The sequence below is a fragment of the Bubalus kerabau genome, chromosome 9 (assembly GCF_029407905.1).
Source record: "Bubalus kerabau isolate K-KA32 ecotype Philippines breed swamp buffalo chromosome 9, PCC_UOA_SB_1v2, whole genome shotgun sequence".
Taxonomy (NCBI): Eukaryota; Metazoa; Chordata; class Mammalia; order Artiodactyla; family Bovidae; genus Bubalus; species Bubalus kerabau.
The window spans coordinates 68,455,064-68,478,822 of NC_073632.1; the positions used below are offsets into that span (position 1 = coordinate 68,455,064).

Below are 23,759 nucleotides of genomic sequence, written 5' to 3' on the forward strand. Positions count from 1 at the left end.
TTCATTTCTAATGAACAGTTTGATTTTATGTGTTTACTTACAGCTTTATCTCCTCTAAATTATAAGTCAAATCTGTTGTTTAGCCTAAAGGAAGATTTATTTAGCAATTTCTTCTCACACATAAAACCTTGGTCATGAACTACGAAACTGGCCAAAAGAGAACTGCTGGTGAAACATGTAATTCATCAGCTTTATCACTATTTTGGATTAGGCAAATGAACTTTCTGGGTGTTCCCTGTAAACTAGTTGTTGTTCAGTCACTAAGTCATGTCCGACTCTTTCAGCTTCATGGACTGCATCACGTCAGGCTCCTCTGTCCACTGTTTCCTGGAGTTTGCTCAAGTAACTGCCCATTGAGTCAGCGATACCATACTATTGTTTGAATGTTTTGTTCCCAAAGTTTAAGGTTTGAACGTTCCATTTATGTGTAGCAACTACAATAAGGGCTTCCCCCATAGCTCAGTCGGTAAAGAATCTGCCTACAATGCAGGAGACCTGGGTTTGTTTCCTGGGTTGGGAAGATCCTGTGGAGAAAGAAATGGCAACCCACTCCAGTATTCTTGCCTGGAAAATCCCATGAACAGAGGAGCCTGGTCTGCTACAGTCCATGGGTTTGCAAGAGTCTGACACGACTTAGTGACTAAACCACCCATCACCACTACAATAAATCAGTCTTTTTATATTAGAAGTTTTTTAAATACAAAAGCTTTCTGGCACATGAAAAGTGCCTAAGGCTATTATTTATATTTCGGACTGCTCCTGTGTCATTTCCCCCATTTCAGTGTGCTATCAGTCTGAACTGCATGGCACAGGCCTTGCTGCAGATGTGTCTGCTGGGACAGATGACTTTCCAGTGTTCGAGGAAGGCAAGACATCCTATTTCCTGGAATTTGTATTACTGCAATCACGCCTCTCCTCTACTCAAGCTGAGCGGTGGAGAGCCAAACTTAAATAACTCAATTATCTTTTATAGAAAAGTAAGAAAAATTCAACTAAAACAACCAAAAGGAAGCAGCTTACATCTACGTTGAAAAAAAAAATAAGGATTATGTAGAGTAAGGCCCGAACAGGATCAAAAGCTAGCTGTCATTCCGTGCCAAACTGGGAACCACCTCAGGCTGTTTCCTTCCTTGAATCAGACTTTTGAGAAATACCTTAAGGATTAAATGAAATTTACTACTTCTGTTTCCTGAGAAGAGTAAATCACTTTTACCCAGTCCATTTTGTTTGTTAAAAAAAGTGCTTTGCTGAACAGTGTCTTGCTTCTGTGTGTCATGGATTTAAGTCAGTGTGTTCACATTTAGTCACATTTAGCTAAGTGGTAGACGAAAAGAATATTTTTCCTTAAATAAAATGACGGCTGAAAAAATACTCTTCATAAATTTCTCATTGGTAAAACATATTTAAAAGGCCATTAGGTGTTGTTTTTTTTTTAACTGATTTGTCCTTTAAGTCTTAATTGATTGGCTTTTATATCATAGGAAATTTAGCTTTTAGAAACAGTTTGTTAGTAAAAAAAAATACATTATCTTAGCCTGCACACAATGAGGTTTTGTCCCCTTCTCATTTGTTCAGTATTTTCCAAAAGGTCAACAGTTTAAAGAAAGCATTTTGTTTAAGCTTGCACTGAAAAATCTTTTCATGTTACAGCAGGCTTAAACATTTTTTTACGTTTTCATGCAGTACACCTGATCTCTCCTTTAAAAGCAAGTGTATTTAGTCTAAATTACATTCTTTTTAAATCAAGGTGAAGTGTGGCTAGGTGAAAGCACTCCTTCAGGAACCATAAAATTTGGTCAACCACACAAATGAAAATGTAAGCTGAACAAAGTATTCTCACTTTCATTCTTTAAATACGGGATATGTTGAAAACCATATTTAATGCTTGGAAGAGAGATAAGTTCAAGGTGATAAAAATATTAAATAGAACATACCTCTCAAGCTTCAACTTTTGACTGAATCAACTCTTGACTGAAAAAAAGAAGGTATAAACATGAAAACACCCCTTCATTTTGGGCTCCCAAAGTCTAAAGTAAAATTAGAATATTCAATTTATCACAGATATTTACTACCCTCAATGCAATAATGCACTAACAATTAAAAAAAATACTGCAGTATTGTACATCTTTTCTGTATTTTACATCATTTTTCCCACAGCTATTGCAAATTCCAGCCTCAGTTTGAGACACAACCTACATGGCTGGTCATAAGTTGTTAATAGTTCTGCTTCTTAGGAAAAGCACTATTGTGGCATTTGTTCATTTTAGCCAATAGCACAAGGGAAAAAAGAAAAAATACACGTGGGAGCCTTAGTTGAGTTTTTGACAATGCTAAGGTACAAAAATAGACCAAACACAGTGGTTGAAAACACTCCTGCATTTGTCTTGAGACGCTGTGATCTCTGAGTTAGAAGCCAGCTGACCCTGTCCGGTTTCCTGGCCTCCACTGGCTTTCCCTTCTATGGGAAATAAGATCCACACAATCTGCCCTACTAGGTGCACTTGACCTTTCGTGTTTCTCCCTGGTCTCTTCCCTGACTCTGATGGGAATTTTCCGTTCACAGTAAGCTGCCTGCTTCTGATGGACAGGAGTTATATAATCAAAATACCACCAAAGCTAATATTTTCAGCATTTCTCAACAGGGATACCCACGAGGTAAGAGATCTCTGAATGGGTGAGAATAACTTCTACTTGGAACACGACTTACTGATCGTCTCAGGATTTCAGTATCAGGGAGCTCTAAATACACTGATGTATACTGAGGAAGGATTCTGAAGAGGTTTAGTGATACCTTGTGGGAACAGATTTAGAAAACTCAAGGTACCACGTAGCCCTACAATCCTGTGATGCTGCACTGGGAACAAACAGAAATGGAGAGAGCAAAGCGCCCCTACCGTTTGCAATCTAACGAGAGTCTCTGGGGAGAAGTCGTCTCCCCACCAAGTAGCAGAGAAACAAGATGAGCTCACAGACCTAATGATAAACTTGAAATAACACCAAATTAATTCCTTGTCCAGGTTTCAGAACGATGACATACATCTACATTTATTAGGAACGCCTAGATCCATTGACTGCATTTTAAAAAACAAACCCAAAACAATTGTGCTTGAGGGGCAGAACACGCAGGGACTAAATGCATACTTTGATTCTTTGGGTGTTCCCATGTCAAGGAGTCACATTTTTCTCTTTGGCTCAATGAGCAAAACTTTATTCAAAATTACAGACAACAGTACTTGGTTCCTGTGTTTATAGAAATAGAATTGAAGTTTCTATGCACATATGGAATTTTGAGGAGATGAATACAATGCCACATTCCAAAGGACAAGAAGCTTGAAAGATAATTCAAAGTTTCAATATACTGTTACTTTTCAACTTTGTACACCCCACAGAGCAGAGTAAAAATCTAGGGCTCCATGATGCTGGAGAATCTAAGTCAATTTATTGAATTATTTACCTTGACATAGTCACTACAAAGCAGTGGGAAGCTTTTGAGGTTCCTCAATGACAGAACTCAATTCAAAATGAAATACTGTCTTCATAAAATGTAGACCAATAAGCTCAAATTCAGGAAGGTGCTCTAAGATAATTTGGCTGGGAACTAGATTATAAAAATTTCAGGTAACTTATGGGAATTTTTTTTCCATTAATCCACTTGAAAATCACTATGATTGATTGTAGTATTTCTATATTTTGGCTGAAAGATACAAACACCATGATCGAATGATCTGAACCTTTCTGAGTTCACTATTAACAAACATTTTCAGTGCTATTATGCCAATTAACTCGCTATTTAAATACACTCTGACTTTTCAAAACATTTTAAGATATACTGGATCTTGTGACATCATGAAAATCCTTCTCCTCAAAGTTTGTTTGATGAGTTTTCCCCTGGTTAAAATGTCAGCATCTTGAGAATTATGAACTTGAGTGAACGAGGCTGTCTGGATCTTGATATTCCTCAGCGTGTCTATTACAGCTCTTCAGAAAGACACTTTGTCCAGGCACAGCAGCTGCGTTGCTATGAGTGACTGCTTGATTCGAGTTCACAGGGATGAATATTTTTTCTTGCTTTTCATTTACATTATTTCATATCGGGAACATTAGGGTTTAGGCTTATACATCCTTCAGTTTCTTAGCATGGCTCTTTAATTTGAGCTTTTGAACTTCAGATGAACTTGGGCTGAGGTTTTGAGTCTATAATGAAACCTGAAACCAAGCACGCTTCCCCTGGTTTCAGTCTAATTGTTGAAGTCTTCATAACTTCAGGGTGTAGGAAACGTGTGTCTGGCACGTTTTAGAAATTAGTGTTTTGGTTTTTTTTCAAAGGCAAGTTCTGCTATGTGCACAATAACCGACACCTTGGACATCGCTCTTCTGCAGCTGCAGGACAGGAGATCCTCAAGGATCTTTTCTCAGGCCATTTGTTTTTTAATTTGTTCAGTCGCTCGGTCGTGTCCGACTCTTCGCAACTCCATGGACTGCAGTGCACCAGGCTCCCCTGTCTTTCACTGTGGGCCCTAGTTTTCCTTCTGTACCTTAGTCCTTAGTTTAGCAAGTTCCTCCTCTAAACTTTTAATGTGTTCCTCCAGCGTGGCCTTGTCTTGCTGGGCTTTCTGACTGGCTTGGCTTCGTGCTTCTTCAATCTTCCTTTCATACCACTTTTCCATCTGGGTGGAAACAGCCTCAAAGAAATACTGGGTGAGCTCCAGCGCTTGGGAGGTGTCTCGAACGTGAGGGGCGGTCTGCTCGCCGCCTGCTGCTGGAGGCGGTGGCTGCCCGCCGGCAGTGCTGACTGCTGGCTGCTGGCCTCGGTGCCTCGTCTGCCCACTTTTCCCAGACTTTTTGGTCTGGGTGCCTCTGTCAACACAAGGCCCAGCCTGTGGATCGCATCTGGCTGCCTCTTTCAAGGGGAGCGAGGCTGTCTGGACCTTGACGTTCCTCAGTCGGGAGCCCGTACAGTCCGAGGAAGACAGCTCCTGCTGCTGGAGTCTGTGGGTGGCGGTAGAGCTGAGGGCCTTTTCCTTGGGCCTGACCACCTGGGGGGAACTGTCCGAGGCTGCTACTGGGCCTGCAGTCACCACTGACTGATCCACACCTGGTTTTGGAAGGAAAACAAGAGTCAGAGTGAATCTGTGTTCATACAGTCACTTGGGCTGGCATTTGAGAGTCTTGGGAATCCTGTAAGCCACCAACCTCTCAATCACCACCCGCCTGTGCAGCTTCCCCGTCCTTTCCTTCCACTTCTCCCTGGATTATGATGTTGGCTTGTCAGGGCTTTCAGTGTGTTAGACCCACTCATGGCATCTAAGCCAAAATGTTGCTGGCCTTTCCTTTAGCCTGTCTCAATCTACATGACTTCCCAAGTGGTAAAGAATCTGCCTGCCAATGCAAGAGACACCAGTTCGATCTTGGGTCAGGAAGATCCCCTGAAGAAGGAAAAGGCAACCCACTCCAGTATTCTCGTCTGGGAAATCCCGTGGACAGAGAGGAGCCTCGTGGGCTACAGTCCGTGGGGTCACAAAGAGTCGGACATGACTAAGTGGCTAAAGAACAACAACAATCTACATGAGAGGGCTCTGGGTACCACTTCCTGATAGTTAAGGATGATACATCTCACTGTATGTCCTAAAGCAGAGCTGGGCACTTACTGATGAGAGTAAGCACCCTTACTGATGACAGTAAGTCTCTCATTTCTGGGCCTTTCCCACAGCAGAGCCCCAGTTACAAGTTCCTTGACCCAATTTGGAGAGGTGGTCCTAATCCCCCTACCCAGAGCTCTATGACAAGTTCCATAACTAGTCCCAGCATGAAAAACTTGCCCAGGATTTTCCCCACCATTAAGGCACAAAGATACAGAAATGGTCCATGGTAATATGAAATACACAACACATCAAAATCCCCCATGAAGGTCTAATTACTAAGGCTGTGCACATCCTCAAATGATCATCATTGAGTATAACCACTGAGCTAACATAACGATGCTCTGCTAAAAGCATCTCTTATCCAGCACCTGGGGCAGCTTCAATATATGATCTGTGGTTTAACGAGGCTGTACAGGATATGTAAAGAGATATGGGTTCAATAATGGGTCAGCAAGATCCCCTGGAGGAGGGCATAGCAACCCACTCCAGTATTCTTGCCTGGAGAATCCCCTGGACAGAGAAGCCTGGCAGGCTACAGTTCACAGGGTCGAAAAGAGTTGAACATGACCAAAGCAACTTAGCACCCATGAAGAGCTGGCCAAAGGTGGAAGGCTGATCAAGGACGAGAAAGGGAAAGAGGTGCGAGGGCGAGTGCCCTGCCAAACAGACAGGTCCCCTCCTCACCCTAATCTTTGGGTGTCCACTTTCACACTATCAGTATTGCAATGCCATCACTGATCAGTGATTCTTTTATTCCTTCATTCAACAAAGTTTTGAACACTTAAAATAAGAGTACTTTATTATTAAATAGCAACAGCATGGTCCTGGCCCCTACAGAGTTCATGCTACAATCTGGTGTTTCATGCAGCCCTATCACCCGGGCTGTCTTCAGATGTAAGAAGAGAACTTGACCTGGGGGTTTCATCACCTTTGGATGGAGGGGCTCTCTCTGTATGCTGGTTACCTGTGGAGGACTCACAAGTGGACGGTGTGGATTTAGTCCTGGAGGCCCTAGAATCTCCAGAAAGCTTCAGCTCCAGATTCTGAATCTTTAACATGCACCAGGTTTTTAATTCATCCACCAAGGACATCTAAAAAAATCCCACAAGTTAGTCCACAAATCATCAGGAGACTTTGATACACAGCTTATGAACTAAAGCCTCAAGAATAGACTTTTCAATTATGATAGGCTATTATAAAGTTGTGGGCTACCTGCCTCCCACAGGCCACACAGCCTTCTCTGTGGGCCCCCCAAAGCCTGGGATTCACCTAGCACTCAAGCCGATAGCTAACTATTATCTTCATTAAGTGACTTAGAGGCATCTTAAAAGCAAACACCCAGGTGGTGCAGTGGTAAAGAATATGCCTGCCAACGTAGGAGACCCAAGAGACTCAGGCTCCATCCCTGGGTTGGGAAGATACCCTGGAGGAGGAAAGGGCAACCCACTCCAGGATTCTTGCCTGGAAAATCCCATGGACAGAGGAGTTTGGCAGGCTAGTCCATGGGGTCGCAGAGTCAGACATGACTGAGCACACAGCACACACAAACACCTAAAGCATGTCTGGCTGCTTAGGGGCACAAACTCACACTCACAGGAACTCATTTCGTGTCTGCCGTCCTGGGTGGTCCACACATTCTGAGGGCAGGAACCGAGTTTTGTGCAACAACGGAGTCACAGCCCAGCAGAAGCACAGTACACAGCGCTGACCCTGGGCGGAGCCCACCTTTTCCCCAGCACCTTCTACAAACTGCTCAGCCTCCGCCTCCTACCAGCATATTCAGCCACAAACAGGAATCAAACTCCAGGCTCTTTCCTACCTTCAGGTTATAAAAATGACACGTTCTGTCATGCAAACACTTTTAGAGGATCTGGGGATTTTCAGTGATAGGTCTGAGTCCCTTGCCTCGGGGAGAAGTGTGGACAGGACAGACGCTGGTTTTCACCTGCCGTTTCTCTCCCTCGTGCTTCTCCGAGTCCGAGTGCTGCTGCAGGCGGTTCAGGCACTCCGTCCTCTCTGCTGAGAGTCGCTCCACCATCAGCTTGTCCAGAACCCGCATCTAGGTTCAATGGGCAAAGGGGACGTTGTGACTGAGATGATCTAAGGATGGGCCCTGATGTCTTCACTCCTGAGATGAGTAAGGGGCTTAGGGGTACCAAGCAGGGGCCAGACAGAAGGCAAGCACATCCCACTCCTCACCCTATTCTTTTCATGTGGCCCTCATGGAACTCTAAGTTTTCAGAATTCCTCAGTATGTTTCTGTGTAAGCCAATGCTGCTTTCTTTTTCTCATTTAAAATCCTGAGTGGGTCCAGAGACTATAAATACATAGTAAATATACAATTTGAGCCAATATATTCCTGGTCAGTAAAAGAAAATTTGTACGGGCCTTTGAAAATTATTTCCAAGACTATAATTACAAGGAAAAACTATTTCAAGGAGTATAGAGCTATCCCAATTCCTCTTTTTAAAAAAAATTTTTTTTAAGAATTTTTTAAAGAATTTAAACTTAAAGAAATTAAAAAAAATTTTTTTTTTAATTTTTTAAAATTTTATTTATTTTTAATTGAAGGATAATTGCTTTACAATATTGTGTTGGTTTCTACCAAACATCAGCACGGATCAGCCAAAGGTTTACCCATGCCCCCTCCCACCTCCCTTCCCAGGTCCAACTCCCGTTTTAAAAATTTTTTTTTAACCCCCCTTCCCCTTTTTAAATGTTAGTGGCTGCCCGAGAAGAAATGAAAGCAGCCGAACAGTCAGAGCTTTCCTCCAGCATTCCCAGTGAACAGATCCTTCACTGAAAGTAGTCACAGCACCTGTGAAGTAGGGAGTGGACGGAGTTCAAAGGGATCACTTCAGGGAGTGATAGCTTATGGTGAACAATGTCAGATTCGTGATTTCTGAAGAAGAAGATTTAGCTTCGGGACCAGGGACCAGGCTTGATCACTCAAGAGCTTTCGTGTAGCAGAGTTTTATTAAAGTATGAAAAGAGACAGAGAAAGCTTCTGACATAGACATCAGAAAGGGGACAGAGAGTTGCCCCCCTTGCTTGTGTGAGCAAAGGAGTTATTTACAATAAATCAAAAGAATATCTTAAGTTTGTGAAAATTTTACCAGACCCACTCCCACAATTTACATTTTAGGATAACAGGATTAGAACTTAACAATAGAAAAGATCCTACCAGACCCACTCCATAATATACATTCTAAAATATCAGGACTAGTCAGAAGGTTTTCAGGAAGGAGAAAACTGTCCACAAGCAGGGTACATTGTTGTTATATAATCCCTGGTACAGAGTTTAAACTGAGGTGTGTAATCATCAGGTCCGGGCTTAAAGAAAAACAACGTTTTATGCGACTAAGACTAAGGAATGTAGAGGGACAAAAAGATGTTTGTCTGTTCTTCCTCCTTGAGAATTCCAGACCCCTATCTCCTCCTCAGGCCCCTTTCTCCTTCTTGGGGACACCAGACTTCTTATCAACCTGCCTAGGAATTCACTCTCAGGAGGAGCAAGTGACTGTCACCTTGCAATCATGTGCCCTTCTCTGCTCCTCCAGTCCCTAAGCAGGACACTGCCTGTGGGGCTCTAACACCCAGCAGGACAAACTCCCACTACACGACAAGGTCCACAGAAGAAAGGAACCGCTGTGAGTGGGAGCCAGACACGGAGGGCTTGGCAGCGGGCACCTCCCCTGTTGCGGACATACTGACGTTCCACGCTCAGATGTTCATAAATAAAAGAGGAGCAGCAGCTCTGGAGATGCGGTGAGCTCCTTCTGCTTGGGCTCCTCATGCCTCACAGCCTCCTGGGACCCGCTCTCTTCCTGTTTCCTAGGACCAGCCTGCTCTCCCACCTCCACCCCCTGCCTAGACTGGACAGTACCCAGGCTGACACACAGCTGTGTTCCTGGGGCACAGCTGATGGTCCAGGCACGTGCTCCTGACTCACACTGCACTAGAGTCAGTCCCCTGAGACCCAGAATTAGGACTAAGGTACTACACCCCGGTCTGTCACCTTCTTTGAACCAAACAGAGGTCTTCGAGGCATCTCGACGCATTCACCTAACGCATTCCGCTCTGTGCTTGCTGCTGCTGCTAAGTCGCCTCAGTCGTGTCCAACTCTGTGCGACCCCATAGACGGCAGCCCACCAGGCTCCCCCGTCCCTGGGATTCTCCAGGCAAGAACACTGGAGTGGGTTGCCATTTCCTTCTCCAATGCATGAAAGTGAAAAGTGAAAGTGAAGTCGCTCAGTCGGGTCTGACTCTTAGAGACCCCATGGACTGCAGCCTACCAGGCTCCTCCACCCATGGGATTTTCCAGGCAAGAGTACTGGAGTGGGGTGCCATTGCCTTCTCCCCCTCTGTGCTTAGGCTAGCTAAAGTGAGGTTTTATTTACAAAACAGTTTAACTAATCTATTATGGCCGAGATATTTTTTAAATGGGCTTTTTATGAAATGCAAATAACCCACAAACCTTAAAAATACTCAATTTCACCAATAGACAGGGACATATAAATTAAAGTCAAATGTCCTCAGTTAATTTGGCAAAAACTTAAAAAACATTCAATGATAGCAAAAATTTGAAACAGAAACTCAGATCCTGCTTGTAGGATATAAATTGGTACAACCTTTCAATTAAGTAGCTTGCCAACACTTATCAAGAGCCTTAAACATATTCTTAACTTTATATCTCATTATCCTAATTCTAAGCATATAACCTCAGAAGCAATCAAGTTTCTGTACGTAAATGTTATTTAGTAGAGTGAAAAATTATAAGCAACTTTAGTGTCTAACAAAAGGTATGGTTAAATAAATTATTGATATGCTTGAATATTATGAAGCCAAGGATGTGGGAAAGTGCTCAAGAAACGAAATTAAGCGAAATGGCTTCCCTCGTGGCTCAGTCTCCTGCCAATGCAAGAGACACAGGTTTCCCTGGTCCAGGAGGATTGCAAATGCTGTGGAGCAACTAGGCCTGCAAGCTGTAACTATTGAGCCAATGCCCTAGAGCCCGTGCTCCACAACAAGAGATGGCATGACAGTGAGAAGCCCGAGCACTGAACCAGAGAGAAGCCCCTGCTCACTGCAACTAGAGAAAACCCTGAGCGGCCACAAAGGCTTACCACAGTCAAAAATAAATAAAATTATATTAAAAAATTAAAATTAAGTGAAAAAAGCAGGATGTAAAATTATATTTCCTCGCATAGAAATTGTTCAGTTCAGTTCAGTTGCTCAGTCGTGTCCGACTCTTTGTGAACCCATGAATCGCAGCACGCCAGGCCTCCCTGTCCATCACCAACTCCCGGAGTTCACCCAGACTCACGTCCATCGAGTCAGTGATGCCATCCAGCCATCTCATCCTCTGTCGTCCCCTTCTCCTCCTGCCCACGATCCCTCCCAGCATCAGAGTCTTTTCCAATGAGTCAACTCTTCGCATGAGGTGGCCAAAGTACTGGAATTTCAGCTTTAGCATCATTCCTTCCAAAGAAATCCCAGGGCTGATCTCCTTCAGAATGGACTGGTTGGATCTCCTTGAAGTCCAAGGGACTCTCAAGAGTCTTCTCCAACACCACAGTTCAAAAGCATCAATTCTTTGGCACTCAGCCTTCTTCACAGTCCAACTCTCACATCCATACATGACCACAGGAAAAACCACAGCCTTGACTAGATGAACGTTTGTTGGAAAAGTAATATCTCTGCTTTTGAATATGCTATCTAGGTTGGTCATAACTTTCCTTCCAAGGAGTATGCATCTTTTAATTTCATGGCTGCAGTCACCATCTGCAGTGATTTTGGAGCCAAAAAAAATAAAGTCTGACACTGTTTCCACTGTTTCCCCATCTATTTCCCATGAAGTGATGGGACTGGATGCCATGATCTTCGTTTTCTGAATGTTGAGCTTTAAGCCAACTTTTTCACTCTCCACTTTTACTTTCATCAAGAAGCTTTTTAGTTCCTCTTCACTTTCTGCCATAAGGGTGGTGTCATCTGCATATCTGAGGTTATTGATATTTCTCCCGGCAATCTTGATTCCAGCTTGTGCTTCTTCCAGTCCAGCGTTTCTCATGATGTACTCTGCATCTAAGTTAAATAAGCAGGGTGACAATATACAGCCTGACTCCTTTTCCTATTTGGAACCAGTCTGTTGTTCCATGTCCAGTTCTAACTGTTGCTTCCTGACCTGCATACAGGTTTCTCAAGAGGCAGGTCAGGTGGTCTGGTATTCCCATCTCTTTCAGAATTTTCCACAGTTTATTGTGATCCACACAGTCAAAGGCTTTGGCATAGTCAATAAAGCAGAAATAGATGTTTTTCTGGAACTCTCTTGCTTTTTCCATGATCCAGCGGATGTTGGCAATTTGATCTCTGGTTCCTCTGCCTTTTCTAAAACCAGCTTGAACATCACTATTAAAAAGCACAGTGTAACTTTACGGGTCTACCACCATTAAAAAGCACACTCTAGCTCTTTTTACCAACTTAAAAAGTAAACTGCAAAAATAAAGCACTGTATAGTCCCATTTTTTGTTTAAAAGTGAAAATTAGTAAGGTTATATATAAGAAAAAAACCTACAGGAAAATACAGGATTTCTGGGCAGGGTCACTACAATAATAGCTCTGCATGTGAGGTGTTTTCCCCAATGAACATGTGTTACTTTGTAAGCTTTTAAAGCTTTTTTATATTTAAAAACCTATATCCATCATATATCTATTAATTACAAAGGGAAAACATACCTTTACAGTGGGGAGAAACAGTGGTTACCAGCTTAGCCAAGCAATCAAACTTAGCGTCAGTAATAATGAGACATCCTGACATGTCTCTTCTGATGTGATGTAATTTGAAGCTTACACAATTAACTATGAAATATTCTTGCCAAAAATATTTAAGCTGAACCTAAATAAGCATCTAGACTAATGGTTCTCAAACTTGTTTTTACCAGTATCACCTGGAGACTCTGTTAAAATACAGGTCGCTAAGACTCTGCCCCTGGAGTTTTATTTACAGTTAAATTCAGGAGATTTGGGAGAAGCCCCAGAATTTGCATATTTTCCCTGTCAAGTCCCCAGATGAGGCTGATGCTGCTGGTTTGGGGACAACACTTCGAGGATTACTGCTCTAGACCTAACTTTCACTTCACAGGCATACAGGGATAGAGGAACAAACTAAAAATACCATGAAGAAACTGTCAGACAAATCCAGACTATAAAACATTCTATTAAACAAATGGCTTGGACTCTGTTAAAAAGTTATTGTGGGAAAAAACAAGAGCCACAAGAAAAAACCAGGGGCTGTTTTAGATGAAGAGAGACCACAGAGACCTAACACACAGTATACAAGCACAAAGTATTCACTGGATCCTAGGTTGGGATTAAAAACAAAAACCAGCTATAAAACACACATATTTTAGGAGAACTGAGAAAATCTGAATGTGGACTGCATATTACACAATTAGTGCTACTGTTCTCAGATGTGAAGATGGTATTGTGTCAGGAAGGACGAGATCCTCATTCTTAGTCCATGTGCTCTGGAGTACTTAAAGGTAACGAGTCAGCAAACAGTTCAGCAAAAGAACCAACAGTGTGTGCGAGAGACACAGTGCACACGCGGCGACACAGTAACCACGGGCTGAACCTAGTGGAGGTGCACAAACATTCAGGAAGCTATCATTTCAACTTTTCTGTGCGTATGACCACTTTCAAAATAAAGTTGGAAAAATAAAAAAAGATAGACATGATTATATTACCTTAGTGTACAATGGGAAAGGGGAGTCAAAAGACACAGACATAAAAGGGCTGGAGGAAATAAACCCAAATATTAATAGTGCTTTTTCATCACAGTAGGTTCACAGGTGATTTATTTTCCCTTCCTAGTTTTCCTATGTTTTAAAAATGCTCCATAATTGTATATATTATTTTCTAATCACAAGCAATTTAAACATGCTCTTAAAAATTTTTAAGTCAGTGGCTTTCAAGAAATCACATAAAGTGATCACAATGGGCAGTAGACCTAAACAGACATTTCTGCAAAGAAGACATGCAGGTGGCCAGGAGGCACATGAAAAGATGGTCAACACAACTAAAAATTAGAGAAATGCAAATCAAAACTACATTGAGGTATCACTTCACACCAGTCAGAACGGCCAACATCAAAAATCTACAAACAATAAACAATGGAGAGGGTGTGGAGAAAAGGGAGCCCTCCTATACTGCTGATGGGAATGTGAACTGAAGTATCCACTATGGAGAATAGCATAGAGGTTCCTTACAAAACTAAAACTAGACCTATCATCAGTTCAGTTCAGTTCAGTCGCTCAGGCATGTCCGACTCTTTGCAGCCCTATGGACTGCAGCACGCCAGGCTTCCATGTCCATTGACAACTCCTGGAGCTTACTCAAACTCATGTCCATTGAGTCGGTGATGCCATCCAACCATCTCATTCTCTGTTATCCCCTTTTCCTCCCGCCTTCAATCTTTCCCAGCATCAGGGTCTTTTCTAATGAATCAGTTCTTTGCATCAGGTGGCCAAAGTTTCAGTTTCAGCATCAGCCCTTTCAATGAATATTCAGGACTGATTTCCTTTAGGATGGACTGGTTGGATCTCCTTGCTGTCCAAGGGACTCTCAAGAGTCTACTCCAACACAGCAGTTCAAAAGCATCAATTCTTTGGTGCCCAGCTTTCTTTATAGTCCAACTCTCACATTCATACATGACTACTAGAAAAACCATAGCTTTGACTAGACGGACCTGTGTTGGCAAAGTGCTTCTTAATATGCTGTCTAAGTTAGTCATAACTTTTCTTCCAAGGAGCAAGCGTCTTTTAATTTCATGGCTGAAGTCACCATCTGCAGTGATTTGGAGCCCCAAAAAATAAAGTCTGTCACTGTGTCCACTGTTTTCCTATCTATTTCCCATGAAGTGATGGAACCAGATGCCATGATCTTAGTTTTCTGTATGTTGAGTTTTAAGCCAACTTTTTCACTCTCCTCTTTCACTTTCATCAAGAGGCTTTTTAGTTCTTCTTCAGTTTCTGCTATGAGGGTGGTGTCATTTGCATATCTGAAGTTATTGATATTTCTCCCGGCAATCTTGAAAAATTGCCAGAAGACCTTCCATATGACCCAGCAACCCCACTCCTGGGCATATACCTGGGGAAAACCATAATTCCAAAAGACATGCGCACCCCAGTGTTCACTGCAGCACTATTCACAACAGCCAGGACATTAAAGCAACCTCAATGTCCCTCAGCAGGGGAACGGATAAAGAAGATGTGGTACATACATACAATGAAATATTACTCAACCATAAAAAAGAATGAAATTGTGCCATTTGCAGAGATGTGGATGGACCTAGAGACGGTCATGCAAAATGAGTCAGAAAAAGAAAAATATTCTCTATTTTAATGGATATATATGGAATCTACAAAAACAGTACAGATGAACCTATTTGCAGGGCAGGAATAGAGACACAGAGAACAAACATATGGATACCAAGGGAGGAAGAGGAGGTAGGATGAATTGAGATGGGCATTTACATACATATACACTACTATATATGGAGAAGGAAATGGCAACCCACTCCAGAATTCTTGCTAGAGAGTCCCGAGGACAGAGGAGCCTGGTGGACTACAATCCATGGGGTCGCAAGAACTGGACACAACTGAGCAACTAAGCCTACCTACCTACACTACTATGTGTAAAACAGATGAGTGTAGCACAGGGAACTCTACTCAGTGCTCTGTGGTGACCTAAATGGGAGGGAAATCCAAACAAGAGGGGATATATGTATATGTATGGCTGAGTCACTTTGCTCTACAGCAGAAAACAACCAATACTGTAAAGCAACTATACTCCAATAAAAATTTTTTTTTTGTTTTTAAAGAAAGAAATCACAATGGCTTTAAGGAAACCACAGGCCTCTTCTCTGACAGCCTGCCTGACATGCTCAGGGTAGAGTTTGCAGGACAGAAAGGCATGCTGAGGTCTCTGATTTCATTTTCTGCCAGAGCACTGCATCATGAGAATGGTGACCACTTACTTGGTGCTGGGTCTTATTCTCCATGTGCCCCAGCTTCACGTTCATCTTATCCTGAACCGACACCAGCTCTGCTTTGATCTCCTCCACAGTTGCTTCCAGCTGATTCTCCAGCTTGTTGATCAGGGGTTCACACCGACAGCCATTTATTGGCGCCTAAGAGGAAAGCCAGAAAGGAATCAATAAGCCATTTATCGGCGCCTAAGAGGAAAGCCAGAAAGGAATCAATTCAACTCGTTTATTCCTTGGTACCCATCCTGTGTTGGTCAGTACATCTGGGAGACACATGTGATGGAGGAGACTCACCCCTGTGGTAGCTCTGGATTATCTAACAAGCCAAGCTGATAGGGCTGGTAAATGCTAAGAAGATTCAGAGAGGGTAACATACAGTTTCAGTCCTCAGTTGGCTTTGTGTGTTGTGTGTGTGTGTGTGCACTCCACGCAGCTTGAAAGATCTTAGTTCCCACATAAGGGATCAAATCCAGGCTCCTGGCAGTGAAAGTAACAAGTCCTACCCACTGGACTGCCAAGGAATTCCTTCAAGCCGCTTTTATCCTTTCTGTGGTCTCAAGATTATCTGGTCACCTAAGGATGGTGCTGGAGAAAACTCTTGAGAGTCCCTTAGACTGCAAGATCAAACCAGTCAATCCTAAAGGAAATGAACCCTGAATACTCATTGGAAGGACCAAAGCTGAAGCTGAAGCTCCAATACTTTGACCACATGATGCAAAGAGTCGATTCATTGGAAAAGATCCTGATGCTGGGAAAGATTGAAGGCAATGGAGAAGAGTGTAACACAGGATGAGATGGTTGGATGGCATCACCGATTCAATGGACATGAACTTGGGCAAGCTCCCAGAGACAATCAGGGACAGACAGGCCTGGTGTGCTGCAGTCCATGAGGTCACAGAGTCGGACATGACTTAGCGACTGAACAAGGTGAGTGTAGAAAGCCTTGTAACATCCCTTGGCTCACCAGGCCTAAGCAGCAGGAGGGTACTGTACTATTTAGGTGAGGAGGGCCAGCTGGCTTATCATCAAAGCTCCTGCCTTCTGCAATCACTGCCTACAGTGGATATTAGCCTCCAGCAACAGGGTTACACAGACTCCTTGCTTGCAGCCCTTGGTCCTGTCCTGACAGGGCCCAGCAGGTACCTGCATCACTTTGCCGTCCTTGCCCCGGTACAGCGTGTAGAGCTGGTATGCTCTGAACTCGTGCGGAGGGGGCGGGGGCGAGCAGCGATGCCTGGGCTTCTTTTTAGGGTGACTGTGAGCATGCACATTCTTCTGCTGTCCGGGCTGCTGGTCTGCTGGAGGGGTGGGGTCAGAAAACGCTGACACCTGTGGGAGAGGAGGAGACCGCCGCTGTGAGCACGCGACATGTGCGAGCCTGACACCCAGCCAGCGGCTCCCACCCAGCCCACCACGCTCTCTGGCGGCGTTCTACTCTAGGAACCACGTACCAAGAGAGCTGTCACACACTAACCTTGTGTCTGCAGCTGGCCAGGGCCAATTTCTGCACTCTGGCCCCAAAGCAGCAACCAAGCCAAGTGAAGTGGCTTTTTAACTGCTGGGCATGACGCTATTCCAGGGCCCTCCGCCAGCCCACCTCCCAGCCCTCTCAGCGGCTCTCACGTGCCTCCTGACCTTGGGTCTTGACTTTCTCTGTCTGCTGTCCTTTGCTCTGGGCTCCGGGGAGGCAGACAGGACATCTTCTCTGGCCTCTTCTTTCCTGGGTGCAGCCTGTTCACTGCTATGGGTATCTCCTGCCGAGACACTTCCCTACAGAGGGGGAAAAAAGACCCAGACACCTCCTCTACTGGACCCCTCAGCCTTATTCCATCATGGCATAACATTTCCCAGACTCCATCCACTTAAAGGATCCCTGGGAATCATTAAAAAAATGACAAATTTCAGACACAGGGAATACTGCTTGTGATTCTAACTGAACACCTGTGCTTTTCCTGGGGAGTCAGATATTTGTCTTTTTATTTATTAGGTGCCGAACTAGATATCACCTTGGGTCTCATTCTGTGTTTTAGAACTTCAGGAAGCTAGCAGACATGAAACACTTCAGCATTAGAGGGTTTTTTTTTATCTTTTACATTTCAACAAAAAGACAATCCCACTCATTTTTTGAACTTGGACCCTCACAATTCATAGAGGAGAATGAGAACCCTTTGAAATGAAGGGAAAAAAAATCACCATTTCTAGTCCTTTTGAGAACGTTTACAAGTTAACATGTAGAATTCATACACAGGAATGTAATGAAAGTTACAATGCCTTAACCCTGGAAATTGATAAGATTCTCAAATGGACAGAAAAACAAGTACTTGGTATAAAATTTTATGTCCCCAAAATTGTCTCTAAATCCTAGTCTTCTTCCCTCTGGGGGAGCTGAAAGGCATGGTTCATTCCAAAGCTGCCAAGTACAGTTGTGCAAAGCTGTTCACTGCACAAAGGCACGAAGCCGAGGGCATGATTGAGGCAGAGGGAGCTGAAGTCCAGCTCCGGCTCTTTTCACCATAAATGCCCTGTGCTGGGCTGATCTGTCCAGGAGGCATCTTTTTCTAATTTGCACGAGGAGCCATGTGGGCTAGCACTGCCTTGGTTTATTCCCTAGGAGGAAAGAGAGGCAGCAAGCTATACCAGTGGTCCTCCAATTTTAGTCCAGATTGAAATCACCTGGAGAGCTTGTTCAACCACAGATTGCTGGGCCCCACCTCAGAGTTTCTGATCCAGTGGGTCTGGGGTGAGGCCCCCAAATTTGCACGTCTAACAAGGTCCCAGGTGACAAGTGGATCCGATCCACATTTTGCAAACCACTGCTCTCCGTGATGGAGGGTGTGCTGTCAGAGGCAGTGCTGTCCACGTGGACGTGGCGAGGCCGCAGATGCTCAGGGCTCGCAAATACACAGGGTGTTGGAAAAGACCAGTGGCATGCCAGCCCACAGCCCGAAATCTTGGAGAGTGGAAGACAAGAGGCCGGAAGGAAAGACAAGCTCTGAAGGACCCAGCAGGAAGGAGAGACGGAGGCGGGCCTAGAGGAGGCAGGGAGACAGTTTCCCACCCGCAGGCGGGCGGGAGGGCCGCCCCCCACCTTGCTTTGTGCCACCTCATCTCTCGGCACAGACTGAGCTCTCCTCTCTTCCTTGAGCCTCTCTCTCTTTTTCCTCAGGCTTCGCCCACGACTGAAGCGCAAGACCTGAAGGAGGCAAGAGGCATCGTTACAAACTACTGGTGTGCGCAGACCTGACAAGAGCTTCCGGCCGAGCCGGGGAGACCACATCAAACAAGTGCCTCTGGACCACCTGCTATGTCCCCTACACCCTGTGCTGGGCACTCAGGGTCCCAGAGATGCAAGGACATCATCCTAACCTTGAGGAGTTCACAGTCTACAATAACACTAACAGGCACGTGGTGCTGGGCCAGGGCCGTCATGTAGGTGTGAGCAGGCTGTGCGCTGCTCAGCTCCAGGGAGCACCACTCACACAGTCCAGGACAGGAACGGCGTCCCCTGGAGCTGTGCGACGCGGCAGCCCTATGCCAGGCACAGTCTGTCTTGGGATACAGGGTGTGATCTAGCCCATCAGACTTCCTTCTTGGCCGAATTGTATCCAAGTCATATTCAAATAGAACGTTCATTCAAATATAACTGAGATGCACCTGTGAGCCATGGTACCAGCCACGGGGCTGGAGTCTCTTCCCCCAGAAGAAGCCTTTGGTCAGCCCCTTCGAGTGCAGAGATATGGATGGGACACAAGCAAGTACGTGTGGGGCCCTGCAGACTGAAGCCTAGCAGCAAGCTGGAGATCTTCAAGCAAGTTATTTGACCTTTCTGTTCTCTGGCTTCTCTAACATGAGAACAGGGAGCTGCTGGTATTAACCAAGACAAAGTAGGTAGCAGGCACACCTGGTCCATCGGCCACTGTCAGGTGTCTCCCACCTGCCTGGGGGGGGCCTCAGAGTCACTTAGTCGGCAGAAAGGCTTCTAAGCGAACATGGAACACAGATCTTTGAGCCGGCGGAAACCTCAGTCTCTGGCTCGTCCCCACACCCTTCTCCTCCAGACTCCCTACTCCTAGTTCCAGGGTTCACTCCCTTTAAAAAACCAAAGGAGATCCAGAAGTCGGAAGCACTTCCAAGGTCACACTCTTTCTGCAATAAAACAGTATTTTATTGTATTATAGACAGACAAGTGTTCTCTGAAATTCAGCCTAGTGATTTTCATCTCAAGGTCAGACTTTCTTCTTATGTTCATTAAACTCAAGTGACACATTATAGGACCAAAAAAAAAAAAACCAACACCTTCAACAGGCAGTGGGTACCACCTAAATGGAAAATATATGCCTGCATATGAACAGAATTTTTAAATTATATTCTCATCCCCTGAAAGCCAACAGGTCTAAAAGTGTCCAGGGGCCCCTGTGTCCATGAGGTTAAGATTATTTACATAATGTTGCAACAACACTGGCATTTTTCATGTTCATTCTCTCATGAGTGTACAGTTGTGTTTGCCAGAAGCTATGTAAGTGATATTACAATAGACTGCATGCAGAAATAAAAGATGGCAGAATTCTGATCTAAGACAATAAGATGTGCAAAAAATGTTCAACAATTCTACACTCCTCAATTTTTGTTTTGAAAAGTATTCTTTTGCAAAATGATGCTATTTATGTTATTACAAAATGGATTTACTTTCAAATGATAAAGTATTTAATATTTCTCAACTTTATTTTCAATTGGTAACTACTAGATATAAACTCACATACATAAAGTTCATTATGGGCCTCCATAACATTGAAGCAACAGTTAGAACTGGACATGGAACAACAGACTGGTTCCAAATAGGAAAAGGAGTACGTCAAGGCTGTATATTGTCACCCTGCTTATATAACTTAGATGCAGAGTACATCATGAGAAACGTTGGGCTGGAAGAAGCACAAGCTAGAATCAAGACTGCCGGGAGAAATATCAATAACCTCAGATATGCAGATGACATCACCCTTATGGCAGAAAGTGAAGAGGAACTCAAAAGCCTCTTGATGAAAGTGAAAGAGGAGAGTGAAAAAGTTGGCTTAAAGCTCGACATTCAGAAAACGAAGATCATGGCATCTGGTCCCATCACTTCATGGGAAATAGATGGGGAAACAGAGGAAACAGTATCAGACTTTATTTTTTGGGGGCTCCAAAATCACTGCAGATGGTGACTGCAGCCATGAAATTAAAAGACGCTTACTCCTTGGAAGGAAAGTTATGACCAACCTAGATAGCATACTGAAAACCAGAGACATTACTCTGCCAACAAACGTCCGTCTATTCAAGGCTATGGTTTTACCAGTGGTCATGTATGGATGTGAGAGTTTGTGAAAAAAGTTGAGCGCCAAAGAATTGATGCTTTTGAACTGTGGTGTTGGAGAAGGCTCTTGAGAGTCCCTTGGACTGCAAGGAGATCCAAACAGTCCATTCTAAAGGAGATCAGTCCTGAGTGTTCATTGGAAGGACTGATGCTAAGGCTGAAACTCCAGTACTTTGGCCACCTCATGTGAAGAGTTGACTCATTGGAAAAGACTCTGATGCTGGGAGGGATTGGGGGCAGGAGGAGAAGGGGACGACAGAGGATGAGATGGCTGGATGGCATCACCGACTGGATAGACATGAGTTTGAGTGAACTCTGGGAGTTGGTGATGGACAGGGAGGCCTGGCGTGCTGCAATTCATGGGGCCACAAGGAGTACGACACGAATGAGCAACTGAACTGAACTGACTGAACATTGAAGAAAAGTTAAAGGGTCTTTAGACAGAAAAGGTCTGAGAACCAGTGTCCTAAGCTAAATTTAGACTCAGTAGGAAGTCAAGTCAGATGAAAAGAAGCAACTAGTGCTCATCTGCTTTACGGACACTTAAAACAGGACAAAGCTCCAGAATCAACCTAAAAGTCACTTTCCAAAGCATCTGTGAACCACTTCAACCAAAAATGAGAAGTAACATTCAGTTCACCAAACACAAAATAATCAGAAAAATTCCCTCCACTGACCACATTATTAGCCAGTGACAACTCTGCATGGCTCACAGCCTTTTTCAGAGAACTATACCATTCACCCGGATCATCCGTCTTCTCCACCTCACAGAAATCAGGGAATATTAATCTTAAAGTCTCAGAAGGAAATACCCTCTTAGTACTGCTGTGAACCATCAAAATCCATGATCAACTAAGGTACTAGGACAAGGGAATTTCTCATTTCAGTTAAGACAAACACTGAGGCCATTTCTGTAACTACAGATCAACAAAAGAGTATGCATACAATTTTATGCATATTCCAAAGCTTTTACTGTGCATTGAAAAATAAGGGTTAGTACATACAATTATGTAAAAAAAAAAAAAAAGAAAAGAAAAAAACTTTAAAAAAATATTCTATTTATTTGTTATTCAGTATGGGTGTGGAAAATCTTGCTTAAGCCTTTTTTAATTTATTTTTTTAATTAATTAATTTTACTTTACAATATTGTATTGGTTTTGTATTGTATTCATTGACTTGAATCAGCCATGGTTTCCCCATCCTGAACCCCCCTCCCTAAGCCTTTTTTTAAACAACATTTATTTATTTGGATGCACTGGGTCTTAGTTGTGACATGTGGGATCTAGTTTCCCGACCAGGGATCAAACCCAGGCCCCCTGCAATGAAAGCGTGGGGTCTTGGCCACTGGATCACCAGGGACGTCCCAAGCCATGTTTTTTAAATGGTAAAGGCTAAAGGAGAACCCACACAGGAAAACAGTTCACAAGTGAGCTTTATCCCTGGGAATCCAGATCCCTGGGCTCTAGAAGATAAATGACAGGCAGGTTAAAGGCACATCAGTCCTTGTGTGCCAGGGAGATCCTCCACCCCACAAGACTTGACGGTCTTCATATGGCTGAGCACAGGGCTGGCTGTCCATTAAACTGCCAGACTCTGAAGTGCCAGGTAACTGTGATGGATTCTGACACTTATACAGCACCCTGTCCTTTTTGATCCAGGAGAGGCTAGCATTTTTCTATCAGGATTCTGGAGGTGATAAAGCTGAGAATTTGTTTGCAAACAGCTAGACAAAAATGGAGCCTTTTTCTGAAGGAGCATCCAACTCACACCTTTCAGGGGCTCTGTGTATCTCCAGAGCCCACTGAAAAGGACTTACTCCATGGGCAAGAGGGTGATCGATTCTGCAAGAGATAAAATCTTAACTACTTCCAGAAACTGCTAGTTACATCAGGTGTGTTTTTCACACATAGATGGAATCAAGGCCACCCAGAACCCGAGGTTGGCTGGGCCTGGGCAACACCTGGGGTCCAGGCTGTCCCTTTGGCTCCCTAAGACTTTGCCTTCTTGCAGCATTAGCCAGAATAAGGTGGAAAACCAATCACTGTTTGCTGTAAAGGAACAGAGTAGCTCCAACTGGGAAGTAACCAAAATGTCTAACATTAAGGAAATGGTTTAATACTGGTCAGCAACCAGAAAAGAATATTATGCTTCCATTATGATAAATAATTGTGAAGACTGCAGAACAGTTTCCTATCATAGATAGGATAAAGGGGAGAATACAAAGGGGGATATACATAGTAGGCACAGCTATATAAACATTATGTATCTGTGGAAGGTAATATAAACAAAGCTATTTCAGGGTGCTGAAATCATAAATAGCTTATAAATTATCATGATTAAATTTCAGACTTAGATCGTTTCAACTTTAAATATCAGTCATCTATTAAAATTGAATGATGGCCAATATACCATCAGTTCAGTTCAGTCGCTCAGTCGTGTCGGACTCTTTTCGACCCCATGAATCGCAGCACGCCAGGCCTCCCTGTCCATCACCAACTCCCGGAGTTCACTCAGACTCACATCCATCGAGTCAGTGATGCCATCCAGCCATTCCATCCTCTGTCGTCCCCTTCTCCTCCCGCCCCCAATCCCTCCCAGCATCAGAGTCTTTTCCAATGAGTCACCTCTTTGCATGAGTTGGCCCAAGTACTGGAGTTTCAGCCTTAGCATCATTCCTTCCAAAGACATCTCAGGGCTGATCAGAATGGACTGGTTGGATCTCCTT

At 43.9% G+C, this 23,759-nt stretch overlaps 1 protein-coding gene across 10 annotated transcripts in view; it reads right to left on the reverse strand.

Moving 5' to 3' along the window:
• Positions 1–3,178: 3,178 nt before the first annotated feature.
• Positions 3,179–23,759, reverse strand: part of ANKRD6 (ankyrin repeat domain 6) — a 183,818-nt gene continuing 163,237 nt past the window's right edge. For 6 of the 10 annotated variants that reach the window (XM_055535495.1, XM_055535498.1, XM_055535490.1 and 3 more), the window contains 7 exons: positions 18,776–18,880; positions 17,323–17,457; positions 16,831–17,016; positions 15,679–15,831; positions 7,588–7,701; positions 6,607–6,733; positions 3,179–5,095 (listed from right to left, as the gene is read on the reverse strand). In XM_055535495.1, coding sequence (XP_055391470.1) covers positions 4,518–5,095; positions 6,607–6,733; positions 7,588–7,701; positions 15,679–15,831; positions 16,831–17,016; positions 17,323–17,457; positions 18,776–18,880 — 1,398 coding nt within the window. In that variant the 3' untranslated portion in view covers positions 3,179–4,517. The remainder of the gene's footprint in view (positions 5,096–6,606; positions 6,734–7,587; positions 7,702–15,678; positions 15,832–16,830; positions 17,017–17,322; positions 17,458–18,775; positions 18,881–23,759) is intronic. The other 4 variants (XM_055535492.1, XM_055535489.1, XM_055535496.1 and 1 more) reach the window with 2 other exon arrangements.